Source organism: Poecilia reticulata, chromosome 5 (genome assembly GCF_904066995.2).
Source record: "Poecilia reticulata chromosome 5, P_reticulata-male-v2, whole genome shotgun sequence".
Classification (NCBI taxonomy): Eukaryota; Metazoa; Chordata; class Actinopteri; order Cyprinodontiformes; family Poeciliidae; genus Poecilia; species Poecilia reticulata.
The window spans coordinates 18,389,358-18,406,809 of NC_088834.1; the positions used below are offsets into that span (position 1 = coordinate 18,389,358).

General features: G+C 39.6%; 2 protein-coding genes across 7 annotated transcripts; both read right to left on the minus strand.

Moving 5' to 3' along the window:
- Window positions 1-206: 206 nt before the first annotated feature.
- On the minus strand, window positions 207-4,550 carry ccdc174 (coiled-coil domain containing 174). The gene is made up of 11 exons (XM_017305032.2): window positions 4,391-4,550; window positions 4,114-4,221; window positions 3,914-4,014; window positions 3,771-3,829; window positions 3,196-3,349; window positions 2,904-2,999; window positions 2,219-2,355; window positions 1,968-2,062; window positions 1,573-1,720; window positions 1,309-1,461; window positions 207-917 (listed from the first exon to the last, which is right to left on the minus strand). Exons 1-11 carry the CDS (start codon window positions 4,448-4,450, stop codon window positions 382-384), a joined length of 1,647 nt encoding a protein of 548 aa, XP_017160521.1. The 5' UTR covers window positions 4,451-4,550; the 3' UTR covers window positions 207-381.
- A 1,891-nt stretch (window positions 4,551-6,441) lies between these two features.
- tatdn2 (TatD DNase domain containing 2) lies at window positions 6,442-17,423 on the minus strand. Of its 6 annotated transcripts, none has more exons than XM_081607209.1 (10): window positions 15,692-16,210; window positions 14,049-14,348; window positions 13,600-13,651; window positions 12,952-13,318; window positions 10,935-11,240; window positions 10,362-10,784; window positions 9,132-10,058; window positions 8,908-9,035; window positions 7,840-8,023; window positions 6,442-7,048 (listed from the first exon to the last, which is right to left on the minus strand). In XM_081607209.1, exons 5-10 carry the CDS (start codon window positions 11,223-11,225, stop codon window positions 6,908-6,910), a joined length of 2,094 nt encoding a protein of 697 aa, XP_081463335.1. In that variant the 5' UTR covers window positions 11,226-11,240; window positions 12,952-13,318; window positions 13,600-13,651; window positions 14,049-14,348; window positions 15,692-16,210; the 3' UTR covers window positions 6,442-6,907. The 6 variants fall into 6 exon arrangements, with proteins under 6 accessions (XP_081463335.1, XP_081463336.1, XP_081463334.1 ...); XM_081607210.1 differs by having other exon boundaries at window positions 14,049-14,168; window positions 14,251-16,210; XM_081607213.1 differs by having other exon boundaries at window positions 6,913-7,048; window positions 7,840-7,946; window positions 14,049-17,423.
- Between the last annotated feature and the right edge of the window lie 29 nt (window positions 17,424-17,452).

Consider the following 17,452-nt stretch of genomic DNA (forward strand, 5'->3'; position numbering starts at 1 on the left):
TTTTGTTATTCCAAGAACAATTATTTTAAAAATTGTAAATTTAACTGTATTGATCATTAATTTCAGTCTCTATAGCTCCAGAAATTTACTTTTTAATTTTACATACAAGTAAAGCGCCATCTGGTGGCTACTTTTATACTGAGACACACAGACAGTAAAAGAAAACGATAAATTTCCACATTTCATAAAGATCAAACCACTTTGGATATAGTTTCATGAAGAATTTTACTTGGAGCAGCATGAAAGATAAAACATTTTCAAATACAACAAAACAAAAAGCAACAGTTTTCAATGGAAACCTGTTTATTAAATACTTTAATTCTTAGCGAGACTCGGTTTCTATTGGCTCAGTTGAAGTGTTTATGTTCATGGAAGAAGCCCTCAGGTGGAGTTCCTGTAGAAGGACAACATGGCGTCTAAACTCTGAGGCGCGCCTCCAGAAACCTGCTCAGTCTGGCTCTCTTCTCCTGGAGGCGGCGGCTCCTGGGATGCGTACCTGGTCGGGTACTGGTACGGCGGGGGGAACGGAGGAAAGGCATGAGGCGGTCCTGCAAACTGAAAGGGAGGCGGCGGAGGAAACGAGGGATAGAAAGGAGGCGGCGGCGGATACTGAGGAATGAAAGGTGGAGCTGAAGGTAAGGAGCTGCCTGGAGGTGCGGGCTGTGCAGACAGAGAGGATGCTGGGGGATTTTCCTTCTGAGGCTCAGGCGGTGATGACACAGCAGGAGGTTCTGGTTTAGTCTCAGGAACTTCTTCTGGAAATGTTGTTGACTTAAAGAACATGTTTGATTTACTCTGATAAATTTTAGCCTTTCCTGGTTTTGGTCTTTTGTCATCAGCGAAGTACGCAGAGGGAGGAGCAAACTCAGAGTCTCGCTCATCTCTGCGTCGAGTTTTCCATTCGCTAAACATGAATTCTGGGGAAAATTAATACAAAAGAAGCAAACAAGAAGTGTAAACTTCAGCAAATTCAAAGATCTTAAACTTTACAGCAGTACTAACATAAAAGATTTAAGTTGAAGAGTTTGTGAACGTACTAAACCTTTTTTTTATTATTATTTAAAAATGAAGATGCCTTGTGAAGCTAGTTACTTTTATTACCCAATTTACCCACAGAAATGTTAGATTCACATAAAAACATTTTAAGTTCTGGCCTTTTATTTAATGTACAGCTTGATATTGTTAGCTAAATAAAGTTTTTCCCCTTGCATCACATTATTGGACAATTCTGGGTAAATATACCCTTATCACATCCATGATTTAATGATGTAAATGTTTTCTTACAAACATTTAAATAACGAGGTTTACCTTTGCCTCTGTCCCATTCTCTGACATGAGGGACTCCAGGTTTGGTGTCCCTCCTCTCCTGGATCTCCACCTCCACCCTCCTCAGAGTGCTGACCTCTGGCGGCACGTCCGGCTGAGGGATCGGTCCGACTGGCTCATCCTCCTCTTCCTCCGCTGGAACAAGTGATCGACAACAATCCTTCACTAACATGTCTGTTACAACCAAAAACAGAATATCGACTTCACTGTAAAATATCTAATAGTTCAGTGCCAACATATGCCAACCTCGATTTTCTTCCTCTTTCTCCTCTTCCTCGGTGCCGTCCAGCTTTGCCTTCTTCATCTTCCTCTGCCTCACCTTGGCCAGTCGAGCCTGCAGGACAGCCTGCCTCTTCTCTTTGAGTCGTTCTCTTTTCGTCCGCTGATCTGTCGTCTAAAGGAGAGAACGGACGGAGCGGGAAACATTTCACATTCAGCACGGAGCAGCTTAGTTGACCAGTCTGCAGTATAATCAGATGAAATAACTTCATATCCCAGCTTATTGCCAACTGGTGTTGATTCCATCATGAGGTTTCTGTCCTTCCTCATGGGACAATATGTTTAAATGCTGCTTCTTACAAGCCTCATGGCTACAAATATCATGCCTGTGTTTTGTTATTGCCGTTTATCGTTGAACCCACCTGGTCTCTGAGCATGTCCAGAGTTTCTCTTTGCTTCCTGCGCTGCTCTTGGTCCTGAGAGAAAGCGAAGTAGCCCACACCGAGCTCTCGGGCCTCTGGGATAGTTGGGGTGGGGGGAGAAGAATAAAACACTTCAGCACCATTTCACATAAAATGGAACTTCAAGAGTCTCATTTCAAAAGTGCATTAATGCAGGAAACGGGTATAAAAGTTTGCCTGAATCACTGCTGCGTTGGCAGGTTTCTGCTCACCTTGTGCTCTAATGTCCTCATAGTGGATGGGTCCAACCGGCCTCTTCATGGCCTCCTCCTCCTCCCTCTCCCACTCCTGCCGCTGCAGCTCTCGACGCATGTCCTCTGAGAGTAAGGTCTTGTCGTTCGGGATTATCCTGTGGAGCGCAGCCACAAGGTATCATAAACAGATTATATGGAACAAGAAATAAAATATGCAGAGACGACGCCATAAAAAGCTGAACTTGGTATGACGGCGCCTTATTGTAAACACTTCCCAAATCAACTTCACAATACAACTGTTGTCTTGGTTTAACCAAAGGAGAAACCAAAACGTGCTTCACTGATCTTCACCTTTTAACAAACATGTAACCCCAGAATGTTCAATATGACACCTTCTATAAACTACTTGATCTTTTTATTTTTAACAGAAAAAACAGGAATAGTTTCATGCAGCTTTATACGACTCATGTTTATTTGTCTCTCATTAAGAGTAGACAAAAACATGACCAGTCTCCTCTTCTTCTTCTTCTGTCTTTATGTGCTGCCTGAGTGGCTGATCTCACTACATTCATAAAACTTCTCTTTGGTCTTCCTCTGGTCATCCCCAGTTTACTCACCATCCACCCTCTGCACAGATCAAAACCTTCTCAGCTGCTCAACCTGATCAGTGGAAAAAATACCAAAAGCTCGTTAAAATGTTTACCCTTTTCCGTTAAGATCCTGGTCCATTTTCACAAAGTTTGGCAGATCTTTCTTCATGCATCTTCTAGACCGTCCCAAAGCATCCACATAATCCACCCTGAAAAGACACAAATACCATTTACCGTCATTTTACGTGATTTGAATAGCCGTGTTTGACTTGAAATTGTTAAAGATTTGACAAACATAAGTCAGTTTTCTCAGCTTGATTTTAACATATAAAACATAAACCCCATAAATCATGCAGTACGCAAAGATAAAGCTTTCTTCACCCAATATAGAAAATCAGACATTACCATTCCTCATCTGGATTCTGGGGAGGAGGGATGGGCGACAACCTGGCTTTATCCTCATCCTCATTCTGCATCTCCTTCTGTGCAAGAGTTTCTCTCTTCTTGTTGATTATCTTCTGGGTGAAGTCAACGAGGTATAGTGCCTCCGTCTCTTCATCTGGCAATTAATAGAAGTTCAACCCAAAGCCACTGCAACCGTTTATTACATGAACAGTGCTTTGGAAAATATCCATATTATCCATATTCCCACAACTGTATGTTTTGTATACGTTATATAAGTACATGTAGACCATGCAACATTAGATCTAACAAAGTTAATTTTGGTTGTCACGTTTGGTGTTAAGAATGGCCCAGTCAAAGTCCAGATATAAATCCAGTTGAGAATCAGTGGCGAGACACAGAAATTTACAGAAATTCTCCATCTAACTCCACAGTTCAGATTTTCATCTGTAAATATATTTTTAAAACTGTGTATTATCTGCACAATTACGCACTACTTTGTGCTGATCTGTCATAAAATCCCAATAAACAACGAGGCTTAGATAATCAGTAGTTTATCCAGTCTGTAAAGAATCAACCTGGAAAGTCTCCCTTTGTCATCTGGTCATAGAGTCTGGCCTTCTCCTCCAGTTTACGCCTGTGATGGATCAGAAATCAAAAGTTAATCTTCTTGTCTGGTTGAAGGCATTAAGCCTTTCTGTGAAGTGGAAGATGAACTCACCTGGCTGTATCCAGAGTGACCTGCTCCTCTGCCAGCTGCTCTGCATCCTTAGCAGCTCTAGCTGACACACCAGCGTTTTGTTTAATAAAGATGTTAGGTTTCTGAACGAGTAAAATAAGGAGAAGGATTCAAATATGTCAGCATCGCCAGAAAACTCTTTAATAATATATTTAGTAATATTTCAAGAAATTAAGGTCTACCTTAGAGGTGACTTTCGTCTTGAGTCCAGCTTCAGCATTTTCCTGCCCGAGTTTCTCCCGTTTAAACTGTTCCTGCTTTCTGTAAAGCTCCGCTTTAAGGTCCACCAGCTGCAGAAACGTTGAACCAATTAATGCATTTTAAAAAGTGCGCATATCAGTCTATAGTTGGCTTTAGCAGGGCCCTAGCTAATGTAAGTTTTTATCGTTTACAAAACGCCAAGCTTCATAACAAAAGCCTAAATGACTAATTATTCAATGTAGACGTCGATTAACTTACCGACGAAGCTGCTACTTCAAGAGTTTTCTTTTTATCCATATTAACTCTATGATGGACCATATAATCTACTGCTGAGCTACCATTAGCTTAGCTATGATCCAACTCCTTCTTCTTTGCCAATATTCTTAATCACTAGATGCCTGCCGCTTGTGCGCCATCTAGTGGACACGTTCTACACTTACACTTTCTAGAATTACTTGGACATCTAAACGGTATAAAATGTTCCAAAATTTTCACATTAGGAAGACTTTTTCCGTTTTTTTGCAATCGGAAGTTAAATCTGGGTTATGCCGAAAGAAAACAAAATTATTAAACATTATACGGCATATATAGGCCTAGAATAGCTGAAAAGATTTAATGCATTGAAAATATATTTTAAATAATATGAAATTATACATTTTTTCCGAGTGTTTTGCCCAGAGTTTAGTAGTAGAGGTTGACAGTAACAGAGAAACAATTCTGTTTTCTTCCCAAAATAAGTGTGGCCTTTTCCTCACAAGATCAAAGAAAGAAAAGCCTCGTTATGAATCCTGTTTCTATCTGGAACATTTGAAAACCTGAATCAAGTCTCAAGTCACTCTCTGTTCCCTTGTTAAAACAAGGTTATGATGTTACGTTTATTTCAACAGATCAGAAGAACATTTTAAATCCTGAGCAAACAGCTCAGTTTAGTTTGCAATTTCTCCTGCCTGAGGATCCAGTGACGCTCCTGCAGCCTTGCAGATAAGGCTGATGTATCCGTCTCGCTCTCTCTGCTGCAGCATTACTTTGCTCTCTGCAGCGATAGGATCAACAGCCAGGACGTCATGTCAGACAGATGATTATTTTTCCATCTGGTTAAACATTCAGTCTTGTGCCGATATGACGGAACAGGTCCTAGTAAACTTGGACTAAATGTTTCTGTGAGCCGCGACAGAGGAAGACGCGTTACATAAAGGTGCAAAGCAACTTTTAAAAGAAGTTTTATGTTCAGGCAAAAGAAGCCGAAGAATATCTTCAAACTAGTTTCCATTTCTGACCACATCAAGATTTTGAATGTACTCAAAGGGATGCATGTGGCAGGGTTTATTAATAAAATCCCCTTTTAAACTCTTAAAATATTATACATTTCTCTGAAACAACTATTTAGCAATTAAGTAATTTGGTGCAAGACAAATGAAACGGGCTTGATTTGACTGAAAGTTACATTTAGGCACTCGTATATGTTGAGGGTTTTTTTTGTGGCCCTCTGTTCCCTTTCCTTCCACTCCCCAAACATCCACTACTGTGTTCATTTATCACATAAAAACTTAAAAGTTTAGGCTTGTAATAAAAAAATGTGGAAGTAAAAGGTCTGTGAATATTTTTGCCAAGCACCGTAGCTTTTTAGGCCGAGATAAAGTTCAGAAAATCTTGTGTACACCCGTATCTCTATTCCAGGAAAAAGTAGCTGAATTTAGCGTTAATTTGATTCAGGGGAGCTCTAGTTTTATCCATTTAGCCAAATAAATTTGAGTAGGATTTTACATTTTATCTTGAACGTTTAGCGCCGCTATTCACTTGTTAGTTTTTTTCTTATATAAAAAGTCAGACAAAAAAAAAACAGACAATATGAATTTCTCTTATGGATCCAACATTGGTAAACACTTTTGTTTCAGATTCCAGTAACCGGGTCACCAGCTGCTCCGACGTCCGTGCTGAAGCCTTCAGCAAAGTGTCCTGACCTACATTCCCTTTACACCGTTCTTATTAGGAAAAAGGACCAATTGGAGGAAGCATGTATTTGTCAAACCTGATGCACAAGAAAGAGACTTTGCCATTATTACACCGCTTAAATGGCAAGCCGACCTTGAGAAGAATCAGACATGACTAATCGTGTTCAAAACAAAAACCACTTTGGAACAACCGTGTGGGATGAAGAGGAGGTTTTAAAAGCAGACTAATGGACTGTCCGTATAGGCGCCTCCATCTTTGCTCATGCTGAACTCCGAACGTGCTTCCTTCACCACACGCTCGCTTCACCACACGCTCGTTCATGACTAATTTGAGTGAAAACACGCCTGAGAACTTAATCACTCTTAAAGGCTTTTAATGCATCTCCACCACATTAAACCAAACTACACTGCACAGCAGGCGGACGACATAAACATGCAGACATATTAGAACAAATAATATTCGGCACCATAGAAAACAATAAAACTTAAAACTGCTTTTGAGTTAATTCGCGTAAACAATGACATAAAATACAACCAGGTGATCCACGTACAGTGTCTCGTGTGTTTTTGTCTCTATCTCTTAAAACATTTATTATTCACTAGATCCAAAAGTGAGTATTTCGCCTTAAAAATGATAATAATAATAATAATAATTATAATAAATTGCTTCTTCAAACTCAAACATGTGAGCTTGTTGGATTGATAACTTTAAAACAAAAATCAGTGCAGGATGTTTCATCAGCAGAACACATCGAGGATTGACCATACCGGTTTTTTTTTTTTCCTGTTTTGTTTTTTAGTTAAGTGTTGACCTGTGGAAGGGTCAAATGCCGTAAAGCAGAGCGGTGTTGTTTCGGATGGTGCTGAGCACCGTGGCCTCATCTTCCCCCTTCAGCCAGCTCAGCTCATGTAGGGTATGGATGCCCATTCCTGGGTGAGAAAACCGGCACACACCTTTGCTAACCTGTGGGAACGGAGAACCAAGCAGATGAAAACAGTGAAATGAAGGGTGACTGGTGCAGGAGAACGTCTGCATTGTGGGGGATAGTGTGGAAATCCACCACAGCACATCAACAAACACCTTATAGCCTGGTAAGGAGGCAATTTAGCCATTTGTTTCAGGTGTGTGAATTAAAAGCTTCCTAAATTTGTCAGCTTGAGGCCTTGCAATGACAGAAAAAAAACAACTCTAAGACGCTTTCCTTGTATAGACACAAAGATAAAAACCAGATCATTTTAGCGCACTGTGCCTGTCGCTTTGCTCTCCAAGGAGGAGACGCCACGTTTGAGTTTTTAATAGTCTGGATAGCTCATATTGTTTTAATTTTCTTCAAATACAATGTGACAAAAATCATTAGAAATGTTACAATTATCATTCTAACCTGTATTTTTCACAGACCTAGTTCAGGAAGACCCAGCTCTATCAAAGAGTTTAACTTTGCTTTACTTAACATCTTCTTCCAACCTTAAAGTTTTTTGCCCAGCATTTCTTCACTTAACAGCCGGGTACCTTCTCTCCTCGTAAGGAACAGAAAAAAAAAAAAAAAAAGAACTCATATAACGCTAAATCTGCAAATGATAAGCTAAAACCAAATTAGCACTTAAATGTTTTAAGTTAGAGAGTCGATCCTCATCACAAAGCGCTGAAGTTAGTAACAGAAATGTCTGAGTGCGGACCATAAATGTTCTTTTTTTATATTTGTATATATTTTTTAAATATTTTTTAAGACTCCTTAATCCTCGGCAGAGACATACCTGTCTTGGCAGAAAATACGGTGCATCCGTCTCCAGGACGATACGGTCCAGAGGGATCTGGCGAACTGCGTCTCGGGCTTCCCTGGCCCTGGTGTAGGTGATCAGAGCTGTGAAGCCCACATACAGGTTGGGGAACTCTGTCAGGAAAGGCTCGATCACAGAATAACTGTTTGTGAAACAGTGTCTGGAAAACACATGGAGAGACATCCAAATTCAGAGCAGCTCCTCAGATTTTACAGCTGAAATGTGCAAACTTTAATATTTTAAGGAATACTAGATGAAAGGAATATAGCGAAATAGTTACCAGAAATGTCAAGTCTTGAACATTTATGTTCGGACCAACAGGTTACATGAACAGTTTGGACAACCCAGCTCTACCATTTAAAACATCCATTGTTAACTTCCATGCAGGAAATCAGTAAATACTCACTACTATATTTACTAGAGATGAACAATCAACAGAATCACAACTCACAGCACTAATTTAGTGCGAAGAATTTAGCAACCATAAAAGACTTCCTGGACTGTATGATATCAGAAAATGTTGTGATCTCATAAATATTGCGGTGATGGCGTCAGGAGTGACACATGCCCAGTATAAACATCAGTCAAACTTCACTTCAGTCCTTTGCTAAATCAGCACTGCACAAACTGAATTTGTAATGATGACATATTTGTAGAATTAACCTGTATGCAATTTTTGGTAGATCAAAAATATTTCAGGTGCCATGCATTCGATCCCTGCTTTCTAGTAGTATTTCTCCAGTTAGATGGGCTTTCACCGTTTCCTTTTATCTCCACACCTGACACAGGTTGACAAGACTTAAAGGGAAGAGGTGGAAACAATCTCTCTAATCCTGTTTTTTTTTTATTAAAAGAAACAGGATTAAACTGCTACGGCTTTCTCTTTCTTATCTTAGAACTTCTTTGGTAGGCGTACTCTCTATTTTAGCAGCATTAGCCAAGTAAAAGTGGAAAGGAATTAAATGGTAATTGATGAACAGACGCAGAAACAAAATAACGTCTGAAACATAGATGGCTAGAGCAAATTTAAGGAGGCTCCCTCACCTGTGAATCTTGTAATCTCTGGGCACGCACTTCTTCATAATCTCCAGCAGGTCGTCGTCCGCGTCCCGGCAGTGGATCACCAGAGGTTTCTGCATGGCCACGGCCAAACGCAGCTGACGCTCAAACACCTTTCCAGAGAAGAGTCGTTCTGCACATTAGAGAAGCTAATCTACACGATTTATCACAAGTTTGTTTTGCCGTGGAGAATGTAACGTAGCGCCTACCTGTTTTTGCCTTGAAGAGTCAGTAGAGTTTTTGTGGGAATAATCCAGGCCCATTTCACCAAACGCCACCGCTTTTGGATGCCTCATTGCCATTAGTATGTTGCTTTCCTGAGTGTTTGAGTAGCCCTTGGCGAAATGCGGGTGGCAGCCAAACGCCCCCCACACCATGTCCTCAGAAAGCAAACCTTCCCACAGGGCCTCCTTCGCCATGATGTGCGGGTTGCAGAAGTCTGTAATGCAGCCTTGAAACTCAGGACTGAAGCTGCTGCTGTAGGTCTGCCTGAAGCGACCGAACCTCCCTCTGAAGCCCAGCTTTCCGTAGAGCATGTCCAGATGACAATGCGTGTCGATGAAGCCAGCCTGGACGTTGCGGTCAGGGTAGTTGGTCCACAGAGGGTCAGCCCCCAAGGATAACCTTCTGGCGGATGCGGAGCTGTCTGATTCGGATGGAGGGAAACGCATAGAAGTGAAACAGTCACTTTGTCTCCGTGGCGCTGCAGAGGTCACAGAGAGGTTAGGTGCTCTTTCAGTTGAACATAGGGGCAAAGAAAATGGATCCGGTGAATTGGCCTGGACGGATGACGGAAAATTCTGGAGTTCAGCTCCGAAAGGATTCAAAGGCTCCAGGTCTGGTTGTTTCGGCTGCTCGGGTGAAATATAAACTGTCCTCTTCTCTGGCAATAAATACGACTGTGTGTCGTCGGCAGCTGTCTGCACAGTTCCAGCGTTTTGGATGGCGGGTGAAAAAGAAGCCAGAGACGCTGAAGTTAAAGCAATCCAATTCTGCAGGCTGTTCTGTTGCGTGGGAAAACCAGAGTCCAAAATAAACTCCAACTGAGGGACTGACGGTGTGCCGTCTTCAACTTCAGCCTCATCCTCAGGGGCAAAGACTTCCCCATGGGGGGTGGTCTCCACGAAAACCAGCTCCTGAATCAAATAAGACGCCAGTGTCACTTCTTCATGAGATTCTCACAAGTTAGACAAAATCCATCACACTTTATACTGATGAGTTCCTCATGAGTTAATCAAGTACTAAATTAGTCGACGATTGTTGCAGGACTCAACTAATCACAGTTAACCTGATTAATCCTTCAGCCCTAGTTGTAAATAATTTCACAATGTGACGTTATTCGACTACGAAATAAAAAAAACTGAATGAATAATGCACCGCTGCATAGTTATTTGTTATTCAAAAAGATAAGACAGGTTTCCTGGAAACAGCAGACTTACCCTTGAATATGTTTTTGGCTCTGGGCTGTCACTTTGTGATTGTGTGTCCTCAAACACCCGAACATTAGTGCTGTGATCCTCGCTGAGGGACCCAACATCCTCGTACTCGCCAGGACCCCTCACGAAGCCGCTTCTGTCCACGCTGCTGTCAAAAGGCTCAGCGCTTTGCTCTACAGTCTGCGCAGGAACAGAAGCCCGGGGTAAAGAGCCACTCTCGGCCGCGGGGCTGGGGACTCCGGTTGAGCTAAGCCTGGTTCTCGTCTTGCCGATGGCTGCAATCAGCGCCATCCGGCAGATAGCCTTTGACCCCTCCTCCGGTGTCCTCTCTTTCTTCTTCAAGATGAACGAATGATGGGAAGTTGGCAGAACATGTTGACTTGTTGGAGATTTGTCTTGCTGGCGTATTTTTGCTGAAGGGAGACTCTGGGCAAAATAAAAATAAAACTAGTTTGTTTTGTTTTAGTAAGCAGACAAACCAATCTCAGCTCCTTTATTAGAAACGCAAACCTAAACATCCATAAACCGAACGATCACAATTAAAAGTCAAGTACAACGCAACAGAGAACAAATTACCTTAATAGCTCTAAAAGTCTCTGAATTTTTCCTGGAGAGTTTTCTCAGCTTGGCTTTGCCTGCAGATGGCACACTTTCACTAACCACCTCCGCTTTTCTTTTGGGCGTGTCCAGACTCAGAGCTCCAAGGCGCTCCGACCCTGGAGAGTCACTGAGAGGAAGAGCACTTGTCTCTCCATGGCTTGGCTTACTGCGGTCTGAAGGAGTGTTACAGCTAGTGCTGCTCTGACCGGCTTGCGTGGCAGCAGTCTGTATCCACTGGAAGGACACCTTCTTTCTGGCGCTGTCCATGTCGTACAGCCGATCCTAAACGAAACAGCACAGAGCTTTGAACTTCACATTGTAAACACTTTGGAAAACATTCTGGAACTTTTGGCAATCTCAAATGAAATGGAGGTACATTGGAGAAACTTTTGTTTTCATAAAAAAATTTAAAAAAAGAGTAACCACCTATCTTAAGGTCGAAGATGGCTCAGATAAAAATAGCTAAGATAAGTGGACCAGAGCCTCCTTTGATAATTTTCTTGCTGTAATGTGATTGATGACTATTAATTGGAAAATTAAATGAAGAATCCCTGATAGGTATTGGTTTTACCACCTTATGTTGTCAACCTACCTAGAAGGGGATCTATACAAATACAATTTTGTCCTAATTATTAGTCAGACATTTTTCTAAAAAAGATTTGTTTGTACACGTGCACATTTAATAAATTACAATGCCGCATATCCTTACACACTATTTACATGGGAAGGTTTTCAGATGGGAGCATTTAGAGATTATATATTTATGTTCCAGATTTACAAATCCCAGCATGTTTCATAAAACTTTATTGGTAAAACTATTTTAACATGATTTATATTCCGCACCTCCTACGTCATTTTTCGCGACCATGTGCATCTTTAATCTGATCTAGTGTAAAAACTACAATAGTTGCACTTCAAATCGGATTAGATTATTCTATAGGAATAGATGAATATTTAAAGCCCAGTTTGTGACTTGTGAAATTTTAATTTGATTTAAGAAAGGTCAACAAATGGAAATTTTTCGTGCTTTTTTAAATTTTTTTATCTGGACCATATCTTAGACCTCGTGCGGCTTAGAAACACTTTGAAAATAGACTGCCCGAGTAGCTTTTAAACTAAAGCAAATCAAGTACGTTCTGAACATATACACTGAAAATGAGGTGAAATCGCCCTTTAGCAGTTTCCCTAATCAAAACCTACAATCCGAAGCCAAATTAAAGTTGTACGTTAAAGCCTCAGAGCAATAAAAGGGGTTTTAGATCGCGAATTAGCGCCTTCATTTTTAGCAAACTTCCATAACCGCTTCATACAATCAGCAATTAAAGGGTTCGAGCAAAAACCTACCGGAATTTCCCCATTATTACTGCAGGTGAGGACTTAATTTTTATGAAGAGATAAAAACACAATTTGTGAATTTGGCGCCATTTAGAAATGAGTTTAATTACCTTTTCGTAGCGACAGAAAAGATTTAAACTGGGCGGGAGGTCAACGAACGTTGGCGGATTGCCTATCGGTTTGCTGCCATCTGGACTACACAGTTAGAGCAAAATGAAAACTCCGTTAAAGAAAGAAAAACTTTAGATGTTGTATTTACTCCAAAAAATATTTTTAAAACGAACCCCTACACGGAGATAATTTCTTACTAAAAAGCCTAGTTTGAACTTGCATACGCAATCATAATCAAATCACGCGAGAACACAAGTGCCCATGAGACTTTGTTCATTCTTTGTTCCATTTTCTTCAATCTAAAAAATGGCAGCTTATACTTTAGACAAAATACAAATAGCTTTAAAAGTAAAATTTATTCTTTACTTCAGATGAAATGTATCAAGTATGAAAGCAGATATTTCATCATTTTCAAGCAAAACAAAGTAAGATCATTTTCAAACGTGTTAAGTCAATCAGGAATTGTGGTTTTTCTTTTACTCTTCTATAAATGCCAAGATTTATGGGGAACTTAACTTAACATTGTTACTTTGACAGAATTTCCTACCTGAACAGTGAATCTGAAGCTCCTCCTCAGTTACCACGGACCTCTTTCCTTCTCTTGTTTTCCTACCACATCATCCGAGATTAAATAAACGGCCATGTTTTGTTAGATTTGCATTTTTCTCCAGTATTTCCATTTTCAGATGATGAACTGAACAGCACCCTGCAACATATTGTCTTAAGCTGACATTGCTATAAACCTTTCCACTACTTCTGGCAGCTTCAGAGAACTACATTTTTACAGATTGATTGCAGCTGGACTCCTTTCATTAAATAACTTTCTTTCTTCTTAGATTTAGTGCCCAATCTACATCTCCCATATGAGTTTATGCATGTGTATCGTTGTTCGTTCCAGGGTTTACTTCAGGGACCTGCAAGCAGAAGCGAGACAAAAAAAAATTGACGTATCTATCACACATTATAAAGTTGAACTATTTCATTATTATTAGCCACATCATTATAGAAACATGTATTTAAAAAAATAAAGACTATTACAACACATGCGAAAAGTTCACATTTTATTTCTTTTAGAAGCTGGGTCAAACCTAACTTTTCAGTCTTTATATTGGCCTTAATTGAATTAAAACAAATGGAAGAAGGACTCAAATACTCAAATGTATGCCAGGGTGAGCTTTTTTTTTTTTTTTTTTACCTTTCTGGTATTTCCCAGGGATATTTGTATGAAGCCATGATGCATTCTTTACCTAGATAAAGAAATGAAAGAAACATGTTTAGATTTTTTTTTTGTTTCGCCACAGCATAATTTTTTTACAACACGTTTTTATGTATTCACGTTTCTAAAATGTTTAAATTGCAGTCACTCACTCAAGATAATGGATCTTTAATGTAAAACATTGATTTAATGCATTACATTTAAACAGAAGAAATCATTTAGGGAAAACCTTTTCTGAAATATTATCTTTGAGAACAAACTCCAGATTTCCAGACTGTTACGCAAAACTTTATTTGAGAAACAGAGATTTGTAAAAAGAGATTTAATGCCTAGATCTCATTGCTGCCATTCACACACACTTGAGAGGGTTACACCAAGATGCAAAATATTGTTCTTGTGTTTCAGTCAGAGCCTGAATCCAGACTTACATGTTGAGATCTTCTTCTTTTTCTTAACGAGCCAGTAGCAGAGGTTTCTCCTGGCCCGACCGCTGAAAACATTCCTGTCCTGAGGCATGTTTTGGGGTAAAATGATGGATCTTCGTTTATCTAATGAAAAAGACATGGGCTGTGGAGTAGTGGGGAAAAAATTCACTACAATAGGAATGTGTCACCAGCTTTGATGTCATACCTACAGTGTCCTCTCTTTGTGGAGGAAACAAGATGCGTAGCTGCAGATTCAGTAAGACGAGGCATCAGGCTGACTGTGTTGTTCCTGGTTTTTATCCTCTGACAAACAAAAAGGTATCGCAAAAGGATCCCTTAAACTTTTATGCATTTTTCATGTTTCAAGCACAAATTTGAGTGAATTTTAATCCAGATTTTTAGAGTGTGCGACAGACCAAGACTGTGTCAAGTCGGCTGTAGGATTGAGCTGAGAGTTTCACTGACAAATAAAAATCAATTTAAAATGGAAAAGGTATACTACAACACAGAATACAACTTAATATTAACTTCAACTTTTCTTTCGATTTGATATTTTTAATAGCTGGTGATAGTGAGGGAGGGGTGGGGGCGATTAACTGCTGATTCACTTCTGTCAAACTGCCCAGGGCAACCGTGGCTACAATGTAGCTTACCACCATCATCACGTGATTGTTTGTATGAATGATTGCAGCAAAAAGTGCTTTGGAGTCCTCAGACTTGATGAAGTGCTGTACAAACCCATGTACATTTTACCATTTTACCATAACAGGTAGGACTGCAAACATCCAGCGACTTTCACTGATTTGCGTTTGTTAAATTTCCCAAGTACAGAAAAAGGTTTTGAAGAGCTGACTCACATGTCGTTCTTATTGCTGCGAATAGGCAGAACATTTTTTCTAGAACATTTAAAAAAAATTAACTTCCCAAATTCAGGAAAAAGACAAAATTGCAAAACGCTTTTGTTTTTTGGTAGGGTTGTTTTAGGATATACAGTGATTTACAGTCCCAATTTTTTTCAAACTTGTTGTGCATGGTGGAAAATGAACACTGCACCTCACCACAAGCACACCGTGCAAACAGTGTAAATGTTAGTAGCAGCGTCATGCTGAAGGACACTTCTCTCCTGCAGGAACCGTGAGACATGTTTAAGATTAATTTGGTGACTTCTGAATAAAACTGGGTGGACTGCATTATATAGGGGTATCTGAGAAAACCACCCTGAATACAAACATTACATTTTTCAGAATTGTTTTCATTCCTCTTCACAGTTTTGTACTCCTTTTCCCAATTAAAGCACAGAAGCTTGTGGCTCTTCCGTGACAAGATGTGATAATAGTTTTAGAGGTATAAGTACTTTGGCAAGGCAATGTACATCTTTGTTACAGATAGAGAACAGGGCAACACAAAGACAGGACAAGCAATCATGCACACACACACACTTTTAGAGAGACATTTAAAGGCTAATCAACCTGACAGTCATGGTTTTGAACTCTGAGAGGAAACCGGAGTGCCCAGAAAGAACACAGGCATGCACAGGGAGAACATGCAAACTGCATTCAAGACACCAGGATTCAAACCCAGGACCTTCTTGCTGTAAGGCAACAGTGCTGCCAGCTGCACCACTGTGCAGCCATGTAAACTCTTACCATTCTTTTCATTTTGCTCCAGTGAGCCGTCTGGACATGTGGGAGAGTAACTGGGTGAGTCCTGGGCCAAAATGTTGATGAAAACAGAAAAATTTATGAATGGCGGATGCCTGCAAACAAAAATACCGTACGTCTGTGTGAGACACACTCTCTTCAGCAACAGTGAACTCACGGTTCTTGCCTGAAACGACTTAACACCCATGGTTTTTTCTTCTCTCCTCCTTTTGGGTGCATGATCTCCACAATTTCTCGCACCTGGCTCGCACGCTCAAGTCTGTGTTTTGTTACCGAACTGCTTAGCAACAAGCCTGGCTGTGGTGCCTCTGCTGAGAAAACTGGAGCCAGCTTTACTTTCAGGAACTAACAAGCCTCACCGACTGGGACCTTGTAAAACACAAACATGTTTTACAAGATCTCAGTTAGACTGGGATCTTGTAAAACATGTTTGTGTTAGGATTAATTAGAAGGTTAGTCTGATGGATTGCATGACCTTTGTGGCTTTTTTTTTTCCCCTTTACATACAATTGTATAATTGGGAAAAGCACTCCTTTGGAAAAATGTTTCCCTGATCTTAGTAAGTAAAACTGAAGGACAATATTTGAACTCCAGTTTCAAATAATCATTTATAAAAACTAGTTTGTGGTAAAAACGAGGAGTACGAGTCAGGACATCCTCTAACATAAATCAGCTTGGTTTTTACTTTTAAAACGGTCACAAAAAATATAACTTAATACAATATGTGTTGTGATCATGCAGCTCCTTTTGCAGCTCTCGTCAGAGGTTCACTTATATTCATTTTGGCTCTAAATTTTATATTAGTTTTGAGCTTTAGTGATTCATTTGAACAGTTTTTATAACTTCAAAGATTTTTAAAAGCAAGAAACAAGTTTGAATTGATTGTGGATTTTGTCACTGGGCAATTTTTTTAATTCTAAAAAAATTAGTATATTGTGATAAAGTTAATTATTTTCCATAATGTAATGATAAAAATTAAACTGTCATATATTTTAGATTCATTGCACACCAACTGAAATATTTCAGGTCTTTAATTGATTTAATACTGATGATTTTGGCCTACAGCTCATAAAACCCCCAAATCCCTGTCTCAAAAAATTAGCATATTTCATCCGACCAATAAAAGAAATGTGTTTTAATACCAAAAAAGTCAACCTTCAAATAATTATGTTCAGTTATGCATTCAATACTTTGAGTTTAATTTAAAATTAAACTTGACAGTTTCATTTTTATCATTACATTATAGAAAATAATTAACTTTATCACAATATGCTAATTTTTTGAGAAGGACCTGTATATATTAATGATTGGGAGTTGAGAAAAGTTCTTATATTTCCGGAAACCAACAAGCTTCTTGCATAATTACGGTGGGATTTTTATATTTAAAAATCCCACAATTTATTTACTATAAAGTAGTTTCTATATAGGAGAATTTCCCTAAATTTGACCGAATCATCCTAAAGTTTTAGCAATCTGTGACAAACTATCACCGAGATGTAAGAAATTTCAAAAACAACCCCTTGGTCAGTCTTTTTCTGCAAAGTTAGACATTTCCTAATGACTACACCAACAGCTTCAAAATGCCAGCATGTTATTTCACTGCAACTTTTAAGACGTGTTTTAACAGTTAGGACTTATGGTAAGATTTTAGCTTGAGAAACTCCACAATCAAAAAGTTGTGTTGCTTAAAAAAATACATGCATCAATGGTCCCAAATTAATGACACTCATGCCAATGAGAAGTTTT